General features: G+C 56.0%; 2 protein-coding genes across 5 annotated transcripts; both read right to left on the reverse strand.

The window, feature by feature from the left end:
• Positions 1 to 4: 4 nt before the first annotated feature.
• Positions 5 to 8,544, reverse strand: TSPAN17 (tetraspanin 17; the record flags this gene model as incomplete). Its single annotated transcript, XM_011362444.2, has 7 exons — positions 8,246 to 8,544; positions 4,894 to 4,944; positions 4,658 to 4,804; positions 3,646 to 3,816; positions 1,692 to 1,817; positions 810 to 857; positions 5 to 184 (listed from the first exon to the last, which is right to left on the reverse strand). Coding segments are annotated over exons 1-7 (810 nt in total), but the record flags the coding sequence as incomplete, so codon positions are not given.
• A 444-nt stretch (positions 8,545 to 8,988) lies between these two features.
• EIF4E1B (eukaryotic translation initiation factor 4E family member 1B) lies at positions 8,989 to 13,162 on the reverse strand. Of its 4 annotated transcripts, XM_023531882.1 has the most exons (7): positions 13,104 to 13,162; positions 12,790 to 13,010; positions 12,353 to 12,448; positions 11,594 to 11,657; positions 10,756 to 10,869; positions 10,473 to 10,612; positions 8,989 to 10,211 (listed from the first exon to the last, which is right to left on the reverse strand). In XM_023531882.1, exons 1-7 carry the CDS (start codon positions 13,155 to 13,157, stop codon positions 10,097 to 10,099), a joined length of 804 nt encoding a protein of 267 aa, XP_023387650.1. In that variant the 5' UTR covers positions 13,158 to 13,162; the 3' UTR covers positions 8,989 to 10,096. The 4 variants fall into 4 exon arrangements, with proteins under 4 accessions (XP_023387650.1, XP_023387649.1, XP_023387651.1 ...); XM_023531881.1 differs by having other exon boundaries at positions 12,790 to 13,160; XM_023531883.1 differs by lacking the exon at positions 12,353 to 12,448 and having other exon boundaries at positions 12,790 to 13,160.
• Positions 13,163 to 14,314: the final 1,152 nt, after the last annotated feature.

Raw genomic sequence — 14,314 nt, forward strand, 5'->3', positions numbered from 1 at the left:
GAGAGGTGGTTGGCAGGGTGGCGGGATTGGGGGGTACTGGGGGAGGCATATGGGGCCTGGGCAGTACCTGGAGGAGGGCAATGCCCACAAAGACCCCGGCCACCACAACCAGGTTGTCCTGCAGCCACTTCTCAAACTGGCCCACGCAGCCTTTGGTATGGATGGAGCCCTGCTGCTCCAGCTCCTGGTGGGCAGGGGAGGGGTACACACAAGCACTGGCTTCGGCCCATCTGCCACCACAGGCCTCATTTCAGTCCTGCCGCCAGGCTCACCTTGCCCCAGGGCCTCACGCCTCAGCGCCTGCTGCCTGGAGCTCTGCCACAGGCCTTCCAATAGCTGGCTCCTTATCACCCGGGTCTCAGCACAGATGCCCCTCCTCCGAAAAGCCTCCCCTGACCGTCCAGCCCCAGTCCCATCCCCTCCTTTATTTTCTTCCAAGCTCTTAGCTGAAATGGTCACATTACTGCTCACATTTCTGTATTAAGGAACTTCCTGTCTCTCCCTCCCCTGGAGTGGGGGCTCCTTGAGAGCCAGGGCTTTGTCCATCACAGGAGCATGAATCCCAAGTCCAGGGCACTGCCCAGCAGCCAGTGGGTGCTCAGCAAAGAGTTGGAATGAGCAAACACACCTGTGCCCATGCCCATGGGCCCACTTCCCCATGTGTGGCAGTACCAAGGCCTGTGTGCCTGGATGGTTCTTGGGACTCAGCACCCTCTCCCCACAGAATCCACTTTCAGGGGAGCTTATGGAGGAGGGCCCTTCCCATCCCAGTGCTCCCAGCTACCCAGGCCCTGTCCCTGCCTGCTCACCAGTTTGAGACGAACATCGTATCCACACTGAGTGTTCAGAACATCCTCCTGAGGAGAAACAGGCCAATGAGCCGCTGGTGAGGGGAGGGGCGCCCCCAGGGGTCCACTGCGCACAGCACTGCACTGGCTCTTGCTTCTCGGGGGGAAGCAGGTGGGACATAGATTCTGCCGCATCCACCACTGTGGAGCGAGGCTCACTGGGGCCCGTTCGCCTCTTTGCCTGACACCAGGGCACACGGCTGCACAGGCCAGCACACGCCAGCTTGAGCTGCCTCCTGCTTAGGAATTGTGCTTTCTTGTGTTTTATAAAAATAGGAAGAAACCTGGCCCTCAGTGTCTTAGGTAAACTGTAACTGGAGGGATGTTACTGTGAGAAGTAACATCCCTGAAGCTCTGAAGAAAGCCATAGAGGGATCAGACCCCGTCCCTGCCACTGCAGCATGGCAGCCCAGGGGCGTGGTGGCTGGCTGCGGCCTGGGTGGCCCCTGCCACATACACCCACAACTAAAGGAGTGACTCAGTTCCCAGCCCCAACAACCTTCAGGCCAGCCAGGAGCAGACATTGCCTGGGCTGCATTTAAAAGGGAACATAGGGTGCCAGGAGCCTGGTGGGCCAGGCCCTGCACCCAAGGTACTGTAACTGCTATTGTACTATAATCAAAAAGACAGGTTTTCCTGAAAAGGCAAAGCCCCCACTCCAACAGGCCTCGGTGCTGCCCACGGACACAAACTCCTCAGCCTGGTGGAGTGCCCCATGTGAAATGACCTCCTCCTGACACACACAGCCCCCAGGGTGGGGCCTGGTGAGCCCTCTGGTGAGATTTTCCAAGACTGGGCCTGAGCATGGCAATGCCCTCCAACCCCCTCACCAGCCCCACTCACCGCAGGGTCCCTGACGCAGCAAGAGAAGGGCACCCCGCAGCGCTCCCGGCTTGGGTTCAAGTCAGTGCAGTTGAAATAGATATTGAGGTTCCAGTCATTGGGCCCTCGGGCTCCGCAGCAAGACCACTGGAATGAGATGGGGAGGGCTCCAGGTGAGCCAGGCCCACCCTGTTTGGGGACAGGCCCAGGCTGTAGAGAGACAGGGCTGGGCTAGGAGGGCAGGTAGAGGCAGATAGGCAGGTAGGTACCTCCCCACACCCCATCCTGGGCAGACAGGCTGGGCCTGGGCCCAGGGCCATCAGAGTAGTTCTAGGCTCCTGCCAGGTCGGTAAGAGCAGGGAGTAGTGGGAAGGGGCTCCTGAGCTTGTCACCCTAACCCATAAGAGGCTGAAAAAGCAAGAGATGGGGCAAGGACGTTGGCTTAAGGACCCTGACTTTCTCCAGGACACTCTAAGGGGTGGGGAGCGGGCCAAACTCCATGAGGAGAGGCACCACTGAATCTATCTGTGCCGGGTCTCCCCATACTCATCTCAGAGATTTTACAGAGCCCTCTCTTCCTTTCTGCAGGGACAGGAGGGCAATCCTGCCACCCTCGTACCTTCCTATTACACTTCGTATATGCTGCTGTCAGCACCCACATCCCCATCATCCCTAATCAGAACATGGTGGGCTGCCTCCCTAGGTGGGGCAATGGTGAGTGTGGGGCTATGACGAATCAAGGGGCTCATGACCTAGCAGGGGAAACAGGAGCAGCCTTAACTCACTGAAGCAGCATGGGCTGCCAGAGAGCCAGCTCCAGAGCAACCAGCTCAGCAGCAGACACAGCTGGCCCTGTGGGCCGAGGCGGGGAAAGAGGTATGGCCCTGTGGCTCTATATGCATGGATCCCAGAATACACTCTGGCCTCTGCCTGCCTCCTCTCCTTCTGCCTAGCACCTGCTGCTCCTGCTAGGGAAAAATGCTCCCTCTCTTCACATCCCAGCTCCCTCTCCTCCTCCAAGGTCACCTCCCCAGAGGCTCTCCCCTTTTCTACCCTTCCCCATTTCAGCCCTTCCCACAATTTGTAATTTTATACACACATACACACACATTTGTTTGCTTTGCTTGTTTTCCGTCTGCCTCTCCCCCTAGACTGCCATCCCCATAAGGAGAGGTCCCTGGAATCCCAAGCACTCAGCCCAGGGCCTGGCACATGATAAGCCTGTAATAATTCTGGGTTGAATGAACAAACAAACCACATTCTAACTGCCTAGCTATACGTCTGCCTTGGCCCTAAGTTGAGCTCCTCAAAGCAAGCACTAGCTCTGGTTCATCCCTGGATCCCAGAGCAGATGGGGTGTGACTGTATGTGTGAGTGGGTGAGAACTTGCAGGTGTGAGGTGTCTAGAATTTCATGAACTGTTTACGACTGCTTCGTCACAGGGGTAGGTTACAAGCTTAAAGGCAGAGCTTCTTCTGTTAGGGGTCTCAAAATGTAATATGTTCAGAAGCCAAACAAATAATATAAATGAGAGAAGACTGACAAGTGTAATAAAATACAGAATGGCAGGGACGGTGGCAAACAAAGAGCCCCTGCAAACAGGGTAACAGCAGTGTAGCCCCAGCTGATACTGTGACCCAAAGTTTAATGGGGGGGGGGGGGTGTCTACATTTTTATACCAAATTTCCTCCTATAAGTGTGGCATAAACCCTGGCTTAGGAACTGCCAATTTGGAGCCTCTGGCCTCTCTTCCAAAACCCCATGTCTCTACAGGGCAAGGCACATGGGGGATCCTCAAAAATCACCAGGGGCTGGCTTCCCCTCAGACAAGGGAATTCCTGATTCTCTTTCTGGGGCTTGCCTGGCCAGGGTAGGCAAGGGAATGGTCCCAGCACACAGGGATCTTGCTCCCACACTCATCTGCCTAGCAGGCACCTCCTGCAGGTGTCTGGCTAGTGCTGGGTGCTGGACTCACATATTCCTGAGCAAAGTCAATGAGGTTCTGGAGGTCAATGTCGTCCCGATAGGCCTTGACGTTGTTGTTGATAAAGAGGTTGAGCTGGTCTCGAATCCAGTCCTTGAAGACAAAGGCCAGGATCCCTGTCGCCAGCTCCAGGAAGAAGATGAGGCCAAGGAACACGGAGAACTGGAGTTGGGAGCACACAGACGGTTGGGGTCGAAGACACAGGACCTGGGAGTGCCACGGGGCAGAGTTCCACCTCCCACCGGGATCCAAAACTATCCAGCGTCCCCATCTATCATGCTAGTTTGTTGATGGTAAAGACAATACTGCCCTATCTTCCCATCCATTCCACTTCCTCTGGTAATCACCCCTGTTTTCTTTGAGAAACCACCCACCACATACACCTTCAGTGTTGGTAGCTCAGCTGAAGTCACCTCCACCTCTTTCCCCATTCCCGGATAGAGGACTAGGCATGCTCCAGAAGCTCACCAATCAGAGTGCTACCTCCCCCAGGGCCACAGGGATTGGTCCAGAGATGGCCAATCAGAACCAAGGAGATGCAATTAAAAGACTTTGACAGACCAGTTGAGAAGAGAGAGCCTCAGCCTCCAGAAGGAGTTCCTGGAAGGGCAGCTTGAAGCAAGCGCCCACTGCTCCAGGGAATCTTTCCACCCCATGGGGACTGAAGCCAACCCAGAGGGACAGGGCTGAGAAACAAAAACACCAGGCCAAGTGACACTGTGGTGGCCCCTGGATCCGAATGTGCCAGCAGCCAGCACACCCCTGGGCTTTTCTTAGTGACTCAATAAATATCCTTTTATGCTTAGGCCACCGGTTTTCAGAATAGAAATTTTCAGAATAGAAATACAACAGAAAGGATCCTATAAATATAGATAATACAAATCTGATGATGATGCTGATTATAAATAACATAATAAAACTACCCATTATGAAGCACAAACTATATGTAAGAAGTGAGTAGTAGGAAGTTGGGGTCCCCAGTGAATAGGCGGGGGACACTCACAAACTTGAGCAGGAAGGTGTTCTCCCGGAGGGCTCCGATGCAGCCAGCAAAACCCAGCACCGACATGACTCCTCCAACCACAACAAACAGCCATACGGGGTCAAGGCCTCCCAGATCCGTCAGCGCAGAAATGTTGGAGAGAACGCCCTGTGCCGGGGGAGCAGATGCAAGTGGGAACACTGATCCTCCTACCACTTCGACCCATGGCAACCCCACACACTACCCCACCACCTTACCTTCTCGCCCCAGGCCCAGAGGCCAATGGCCAGGAACAAGGCTCCCAGCACCTGCAAAAGGCAGTAGCAAAGAGCTGAGGGCTGAGACACCAGCATCCTGCTCCACCCTCAGCAAAGCCTCTTTCCCCCAGCACTCAAAGTCTTCAGGGGCAGAGAAAGGAAAAGGGCAAAGGGCTGTAAATGGGATCCAGCATCCATTTCCTTTTCCCAAGAACACATCTCGGTGCTTCTTCCCCCACAGGATATGGAAGATTGAAGGCTCCCTAGCCCTGTGATGGACCTCAGGGTCCCTTGCCTGAAAACAGAACTGGAGCAGAGAGCAATCAAGACACTCCTGCCAAGCAGCAGCAGCAGCAGCTGGGTCCTGAGCCTCTACTCCCACTCCAGCCCATGCTAGGGTTCAGGGCTCCAGGACTCTGACCCCTCTCAAGTCCAGCCCTCCTGCTGCCTTCAGCCTACCCCCCAGCCCCCATTTAAACCTCTGTTTGCTAGATGCCATTTTCTGCCAAGCTCCATTCTCACAGCTCACAACCAAAGCCCCCTAGATGACGAGGAATCCTGGTGCAGAGCAGGACCCAGCTGACGGGCACAGCCCGGGCCAATGGCTGTATCTTAGAAAACATGTGGCTACAGCTCTGCCTGGGCCTTCTAAACACCACCTGACACCCTGTCCTCAGTTCCTTACTGGGAAGAGACCTGGATGCCAAGGCTGCTGCCTGACTTTGACCACCTATCGCCTCCTGCCCAAGCCCATGTCCATGAGCCCTCCTCTTCAGACTGTCCCTACCCCTACTTTTCTACCCCTCATCACAGAGCCTGTCAACTTTACCCCACCTTTAATGCCATCCCCTCTCTGACCCCAGGCTCCTTCTACTACTGTACTCTTTCTTTAGAAATGTCTTTCCTCCCCCCACCCCCCCAACACTGGATCTGGGATGTGAAACTAGACATCACTTCTGCCTCATCCCGTTTGACCCGCCCATGGCCTTTAGACAAACTACCACCATTACTTTCTCCTTCCTGAACTCCTCAGTAGTTAACTCAATGCCATTCCTGGCTATGCCCCTTCTGTTCTCAGCCTCGCTCCCAGCACCCTGCTTCACCTATCCCATGCATATGGCCACCACACCCCCTCACCAGTTCCAATCTCAGCCTTCTGCCCTTCTGCCCTTCCTACTCATTTTCCACCCCTTCATGACACTGACACCACTCAAGGCTCTCCCTGGTTGCAGACCCCTACTGCAAACACCTCCGTGTCTCACTGTTCCAGGTGCTGGGACTACATCAGCAAATAGGACAGATAGCTCTCAGCCCTCATGGAGTTTACACTCAAGTAGGGGAAATCCACAGTGAGCAAATAAGGTAATTTCAGATACCAACAGAGCCTTTAAAGAAAATCAACAGGTCAGAACAATGGGAAGTGGTTGGGGATGGTGGGGGAGCACTTTAGTTAGGGTAAGTGGTGACATTTTAGATCAAGGTTTGAATGATGAAAAAGTGCAGCAAGGAGAAGAAAATTCCAGGGGGAGGGAATGACAAAGGCCCTGAGGTAAGATCATGTTTGGTTGTGCAAGGGAAAAACTAAAGGGCATCAGGGCCAGACCCCACAGGGTGCTGGAGGCCATGGGGATGAGTCTGGACTGTACTCTAGTGAGAAGCCACTGGAAGGCTCTGAGCTGGGTAACACCACAACAGGGTCTGCTTTCCATTAAAACAAAAAAAAATCTCTGGGCCTATTTCATAGGCATCTTCCTCAGGCCATCTTGACCTAAACCTGAAACCTTCTCTCCACGACCAAGTGGCCCAGTCCTGGCAATTTGGTCTCGCTTCCCCTGGAGCATTCCTCACCTGTCCCACCCCTCACCACCCCAGCTTTGCCCCAGCCCTGGTCTCCCTACCTCCAACCCTGCCCCTCACTCACCTTCCCCATGGCAATTAGATCTGCCTCTCATACAAAAGATAGAATAGATCCATCAGTCAGCATTGAAGCCCTCACTGCCCTCAACATAAAACTCAAACTCTGCCCCAGCCTGGGGTGGAGAGGGGGCGGCCTCCGGAACAAGCCTGAGTCTCTCACATCTGTTCCTCCTTGACATTCGGGGGATTCCTCTGCTCAATGCTTTGCCTCATCTTAACCCATTTACTGGCTGTGTAACTCTAAGTTAAATGACTTGACCTCTCTGTGCCTGTTCCTTTATATGTAAAATGTAGATACTAATGTAGCTTCAAGAATACAGTAAGAATCCATTTAATCTGCCTAACCCTGAGAAGCAGGCATCATTTTCGCCCCTCCTAGGTAAGGAAGCAGAGGCCCAGAGAGGAGTGACTTGCCCACAGTCTCACAGCTGGGCTTGCTACACCCAGGCCTCCAGACTTCCCCACCAGTACTCTCTGCATATCCCACACCCTCCAAGAGCTGAGTGCTGCTGGGGCCAAAGGACACCCACACACGGGTGACTGCAAGGGAAGCATGTGGATAGAGGGCAGTGCCACTGAATCCCACGAAACAAAACTGAATAGGGCTGGCATTTTGACTAAAGCAGCAGGAGCAGAGACTGCAGAGGCAGCAAGCAGCCTTGGAGAGATGGGATGGAGGAGATGGGAAAGATGACTTGGCAGGGCCCAGGGGCAGAGATGCCACCCTGGGATGCACACCAGCAGCTCCCTTCTCAGGACAGGGGCAGCCCTGCCCTGGAGCCTCAATTTGGTCAGCTATGGAATGTAGAATTCTGTTCCTCAGAGCCAGCTCCTGGCCTCTCAACAGCGGAGATCCTCCTTCCCCCAAGACTCGGGCTATTGGCCCTTTCAGCCCCAAAGCCTCCCAGTAAGGACCTGGGGGTGGAGGGGCTTTGACCCAGCCCCCTTCTCAGAAGCTTAAGGCGAGGCACCAGGCCCAGGTGCTAGAGGGGCAAGAGGGCAGAAAAAACCCGGCCCTTCCCTTCATAGTAGACTGTCCTCCCGAAACCAGGGGTGGGGCTCAGTGCACACCCCACACCCCAGGGTATCAAAGAGGGCTGGCGGGAGAGAGGGCGACCCGAACCACGCGTGCCCCTGGAGCCTTCAAGGAAACACTGGCCCTCCTCCGCCGGGCCTTAGGAAGACAGGGCGCCTCCCCTTTCCCATCTCAACCCTGCAGTGGCTGGGACCCGCCCCCCCCCTGCAATCTGGGCTTCCCCGTAGTTCCCCCCCGGTGGTCCTCCAGATGGGCGTGAAGGTAGAGGTGGGAAGGAGGAGCTGGGAGAGCGTCCGTCCCAAGCTCTTGTTGCAGGGAGTGTTCTTTCCCCAATAGGGGACTGAACCTCCTTCTCCCCGTCACCCCCAGCACAGGGCCCGGAACCCATCCCACGCTCACCCAGAAGACAATGTTGAAGCCAAACAGGAAGTATTTCCCGCAGCAGCCGACCTCGGGTTCCTGGAAGTGCTGGTGCTTGCCGGGCATGGTGAGCGGCCGCCTGCCGGCCCGGGAACTGGAGCGGGAGGCCGGGCCCAGCCCTCCGCGGGCCGCCCTGGGCTAGAGCGGCCCGGGGCCTAGCCCGGCGGCTGTGGCTTCATGGCCTTGGCCACACAGAGCGCCCGTCGGGCCCCGCCCGCTCCACAGGGACCGCCCCCGGTGCTGGGACCGCCCTGCCCGGAGCCGGCTGGATGCACTCAGAGCCCCAAGGCCCCTTGGCCTGGCTCCGCCCACCAGCGCGACTCAGCCGGCTCTGAGCCCCTCCTCCGGGCTTTCCCCGCCCCCACCTGGGCTCCGCCCCCACCTGGGCTCCGCCCCCACCTGGGCTCCGCCCCTCAGGGCAACTCAGTCCCCGAAGTACCCCGCCTCTGGCCCTGGCCCCGGCCCCGGCCCCGGCCCCGCCCCCTAAAGGCTCCGCCCCCCGGCTGCGCTTCAGGCGCAGACAGCCGCAGAGAGCCGCCTGAGGTCCTCCTGTGCGGTCTGAGACGCACTCGCTGATGGCCGCACAGAACTCTGGCATGGCAGACCCCCCAGATCCCCCCCATCCCGCATGGTTAATGCCAAAGCCACTCCAATCACCGGCCTTACTGTGGGAGCCCATCTCTGGAGAGGAGTAACTACTGCAGATGGTGATTTGACTTATGTTCTTAACACACATGCAGGACATTTTATTACAATGAAGTCGAATTAAATGTGTGTTTCACTCACTGGAAATTCAGCCCAGGTCTTGTGAGTGCCGCGCCGACTGCTCCCTGCCTTCCCCTAGCTCAAACCCAGTTTTGGCCTGATAGGGCTCCTTGCTACCTGGGAGTCTGACGCAAGCCCCTTCAAAGCAGGACTGGAGCAGATCTAGGTTTGGGAAGGACTGAATCTTACTCAATGTTAAAGCCTTCAAAAATAATTCCAATTTTGTTCAAAAGTATTTAGAACAGGAACAGAAGAGGGTTTGGGCTTAATCGTCTTCAAGTTAATCCAGCTCTAGCAGAGCCATAGAGGGGCTCTTCACTACCCTCCTTCTCTCTTAAGTGGAGGCGAGTGGGTGAGGCCCCCCCTAAGATCGGCCCTGAGGCAGGCCAGGGCTAGACAGCCCAAGGAGAGGCAACGCAGGGCTGTCTACTCCAGCTACACACAAATCCTGTGAGATGATGGGGTTCTGCCTCTAAGCCCCTAGCCTTTGGGGTGGGGCACAGCCCTACTCCATAGAGGGTTTGGGATTCAGGCTGGGCTCCAAGGCTACAACTCTGATAAGGTTATCCACAAAGGTTTGTCAGCAGAGTGATCACCAATAGGAGAGACCCCTTCTCCCGTCCCTGAACTCCAGCTCTCAGAAGGTCAGTGGCCTTGAGTTCCTCTCCCCCAATGGTAGAGTGTGGCCCTCAGGCCGCCTAGCAAGCCCCCTTCCCAGGTAGGCACAGAGTAAGTGCTGGATCATAAGATTCTCTCCTGTCATCTTTCCACCTGCGGTTGAGCCCCCCTTCCCCCAGTGACTTGTCCCACCCCTGGATGAGGAAACCCAGAGATTGCTTCACCTTTCTGCTGCCCTGGGTCCTCAGCTTGGCCGCCCACCACCACTTTCCACCACAGAGCAGCTCCTAGGCCTGGGCCTCAATTCATGTTAAAGAATGTTCATATTCACTCCAGAACAGATGAGAACCATGCCCTCTACCCCCCAGTGCTGCCCAGGATGGACACACACACAGCAGTGAGAGGCTTGGACAGCTGAATGGGGAGCGGTGCCAAGGCCCGGCCCTCTCACACCACAAACTTGTTCTTGGCTAGGGTGTTGCTCTTGGTGGCCGTGTCTGCGTGGGCCTGGTATCCAATGATGGTCTTTGTGGAGAGTCCCAAGTGCTCTTTGTAGACACGCCTGGGGATTAATGAGACAGGCAGTTAGCAAGCAGGTCCTAGAGATAACCTGGGACCCTGGGTCCTTTGCCCAGAACTCCTACCCTGGTTCCAGCCACAGTCACTACTGTTTTGTGTGTCTAGCCATGTGGAAACCCAAAATAGGACCAGTGCAAAAGAAAACTGTTCTGCAGAGGTCTCTCTTGCAGGCCAAGCCGCCTCCTATTTCACTTTCTCCCCTAGAAAAGACCCAGCCCCCACCTCATGCCAGAGACATCCTCACCCAATGTGGAGCACGCCCGTCTGGTTCTCTGCCTCCCGAGTCCACACCGCAATCTTGTCCCCCTTAGTGCGGATGTTGATGACAGCCCCACACACCTCCCGGCTGTACTCTTCAAAGCTCTCCCCGATGAGACACAGCAGCTAGGGCCAAAAGAGGGAAAGATGAGACCTCCAGCTGTGACACAGGGACTGTACCTGCCATCCTTGAGACCACTGCCACCATGGGTCCCACACCAGCCCTGCCCTTTCTTTGGGGTACCCTCCCCTCCCAGCCCCCAACTCACTGTCTCCAGCCACAGGCGGTCCAGCTCGATGTGGCGCTGCTGTTTGGCAAGGCTGACCAGCCAACGGCCACCCCGCTTATTCCTGGGGTCTTCCCACATGGGCTCGATGCCATCCTGGGAGGCCGTTTGGCAAATCAACTGCCTCCCTTCATTTAAAGGAAATGGGGGCCCAGCCACCTGCCCAGCTCCCACTCCTCTCACTCAGTAGGCCTCCACAGACCAAGTTCTCTTGCCAGCATCCCCTCTGTACAGGCAAGTGCCACCACCAGCCATTCGGCCCCCAGATCCTCCTCCGAGCTCCCCCAGGCCCCTGAGCCTCAACATTTGTCATCTTTTATAGCCTTTCACATGTGTGTTTGTCTCCTTTACTGAACGGAGTTTCTAAAGAGTTCAAATGCAGGTGATTAACGAAGCCTCTGGGGGCAACCCCAGTTTAAGCCAGGCCAAACATCCCAGGATTGGCTGGGCACAAAGTCACCTGGGAATCTGTAAATACTGATGTCAGCGCCTCCAGGGCTGGAGTGAGCAGTGTCAGGCAGTTCCGCTGCCTGTCCCTAGTTAAGAACCTGAGCAAAGCCAGAAACCTGGGCTCCTTGCTCCCGCTCCTCCTCACCCACGCACCCGGCTTTCAGACTCTTCATTGTCCTTCAAGGTACAGCCCAGGTATGACACTTTGTCCAAGCTTCTGTACAGCATTTCTTCAATCAGAAATCACCTCTCGGCTGGGAGGGAGGCTGTCCTCAGCACCCTCCCCCAAACCCCCTGTAAGGGAGTACTACAGCAGATGCAGGGGAAAATCAGCCATGGGAATGGGAGGGGCAGGGAGAGCAGCGCTTACCTTGAACAGGGCATAGTCGCAGCCAGACGAGAGCTTACTGGCCAGCTGGATGTGACTGTACACCCTAGAGAGAGCCCCCCGACCCAGGCTGAAAGTCCTGTTTCCCACAGGCCTCAGGCCCCTTCAACTTCTCACCCAACACCACTGCTTTCACTAACCTTCCTGCCTCCAAGCCTTTGCTCACACTGGTGCCCCTGCCTGGAATTCCATCCCTACTCATTCAAACCTTCAAATCCCACCCCCTCCCTGGAGCCTTCCTTGACCATCCAGGCCCCAGGGGAGGCTTTTAGACACCCCCACCCCAATGTGTGGCTGTTTCTGGTGCCCTGACAGCTGGAGCCCTGAACCTCCTCGCCTAGCCCCTACGGTTTGCACAGCACCTTTCGGATCCCCCCTACTTGATCCTTCACAGATACTGTAAGGCAGCCTAATCCTTACTTAGTGGTTGAGACAAGCTCAGAAAAGGGAAGTAACTTGGCCAGAGTCACAGAACACGAAGAGGCAGAGTCAGGGTCAACTCCTTGCTTCTCCCACTTCCCCGGTTCTCCCTAAGCCTCAGGAAGGCTTAAGGGGGCCTGTGCCCCAGCCCCAATGCCCCCTGCAGAACCCACCAAGCCCCAGTCCTCGCTAACACTGGCAGGACACGAGGAGGGCTGGGAAAGCTGTGTAGGAAGCAGCCCCCAGAGGGGCAGGGTCTGAGAAAGATTCTGAGCTCAGAGCCCCTGGCCCTAGCCTCCTTCGTAAGGAGTAGACACTCACGCCCAGAAGTCCTCCACAGTGTCAAACTTGGTGACCAGATGCAGGTTGTCCTGCCAGGCCCGGCTGCGGTCATTCTTGAAGAACCACAGAGCCCACCTGGCAGAGGAGGGGGGGAGACAGGGGACCAAGAGGAAGCAGAGAGCCCCCATGTCCACCCCCAGCAGCACCTGGGTTGCCAGGGAGGTCTTACCCCTGCAAGGACAAACTGGGAGATGAGATTTGGGATATAGACCCCCCTAAAGGTGACCGGAGCCAGTTATCCTCAGGGCCAGGGAACCAGAGGACAAATGGGAGCATTTACCCCAGAATCCCAGCTGGTCAAGGCTTCAGGAGCCACAGGGCCCACGTCTTAGGAGAGCTCTGGCCTTCCCCCACAAGGAACTGGGGCCACAAGAGGAAGGGGTTGTCCAAGGCCACAGAGCAGGGTCCCAGCCTACCTGCTCTGCAGAAGGTGCAACTCAGGCTTGACTCCGACGGGGCCCTCATCCCAGGCCTCTCTCCTCAGAGACAGCAGAGCCTGGGGAGAGCCCAGAGCCTCCTCTCCTGCTGAGGGCCGCGCTGCAGCTGCCTCCTTTTCCTCTTCCTCTTCTTCTTTCTCTTTCTCTTTCTCTTTCTCTTCCTTCTCCCACTTTCGGAGTCCACTCTCAGCCTCTCTGAGCTGACCAAAGAAAAGAGTCAGGGTGGGTTGTGAGCCCAGCCGCCCCAGCCCCACCTGCCCCTTGCTGCAGGAGGGATAGGCAGATGGACCTACAGGGCTGTTGGTGGCCATGTTGTGGCGGCTTGGGCTCCACAGAAGACAAAGCATCAAGAGGGCCCCAGCTGCCTCCTTTTAACCCACCAGCACCCTGCCTCCACCCACCCAGGGCAGGTGATGGGGAGGAGCCTGCTCGGAGGGGGAAAGACTTATCCTCTTCTTTCTATCAGCAACCTTTTAATGAGTGCTTTCTCTATGCAGGGTCCAGGCTGGGGACATAGCTGTGACCAGGCAGACCCAGCCACACCCACATGGGAAGGCTGAGACAGGACTTTGAATCACATCCTGGGTGTCCTGGAGGGTTTTAAACAGAGGGGCCTGTTTCAATATTAGGGGTCTGCCCTTAGTGAAACTGCATCCCACAGAGGGTGGGCCCTGAATTTAAAGCAACTGTCCCAGAGATGGCAGAAGCAGTGACTCTAACATAGCCGGGTGAGGCCAGGTCAGAGACTTTATACATTCATTGTGGTGTTTCCTTGTTTATCTCTGCTGCCATTCACTCCCTCGATTTGGCCACCAATGTCATCTGACATAGGCATTTATCTGGTCTCTAGATGACACATTTGAGTTTATTTTAAATGTAATCATTCAGAAACAGGGAGATTGTATATTAAAAATCCACGTTTTTGGTTTCTCTTGAAAATTTTGGAAGATCTGGCAACACTGGGGCCTCTACCTCACAGGTCCACAACCCAGGGCAGCTGAGGAGCAAATGAGGTTCCACACGGCCCCATCGGCCCCTGCACTCCGGGCCTGAGTACCTCCCACCTGGGCATGAACGGCGAGGGGCAGTGCCACACAGCTGGGGCTCAAGTCCCCCCTGCCCTGACCTCAGCCAAGTCACTGAACCTCTGTAGTCTATTTCCCCATCTGCAACACGTGAATGACACACAGCTCAGAAGCTCATTGCATTAAATGATATAAAACAGAAAAAGCCCATAACAAGGCCTGGCTCAGAGGTCAATAGAAATCATCTGAGGGGGACCCAGGGTGTGGGGGGAATTGGGAAGGGAAAGATGGAGGGGGAAACTCTGGCTCTGGTTACCCTCTCCCAGCCTTCTGAACAGTACCCTTTTCTGCAGGGGCTGAAGTCTCCCCAAGATTCTTAAGAAGGTTTCTCATCCTCCCCTTGGCCACTTTCAGGAACTCAGATCCGTAAAGGGCCAGCCCCTCCTCCCAACCCCACCCCTCAGGGAAGCCCATGACCA

This window comes from Pteropus vampyrus, unplaced genomic scaffold, assembly GCF_000151845.1.
Source record: "Pteropus vampyrus isolate Shadow unplaced genomic scaffold, Pvam_2.0 Scaffold74, whole genome shotgun sequence".
Lineage (NCBI taxonomy): Eukaryota > Metazoa > Chordata > Mammalia > Chiroptera > Pteropodidae > Pteropus > Pteropus vampyrus.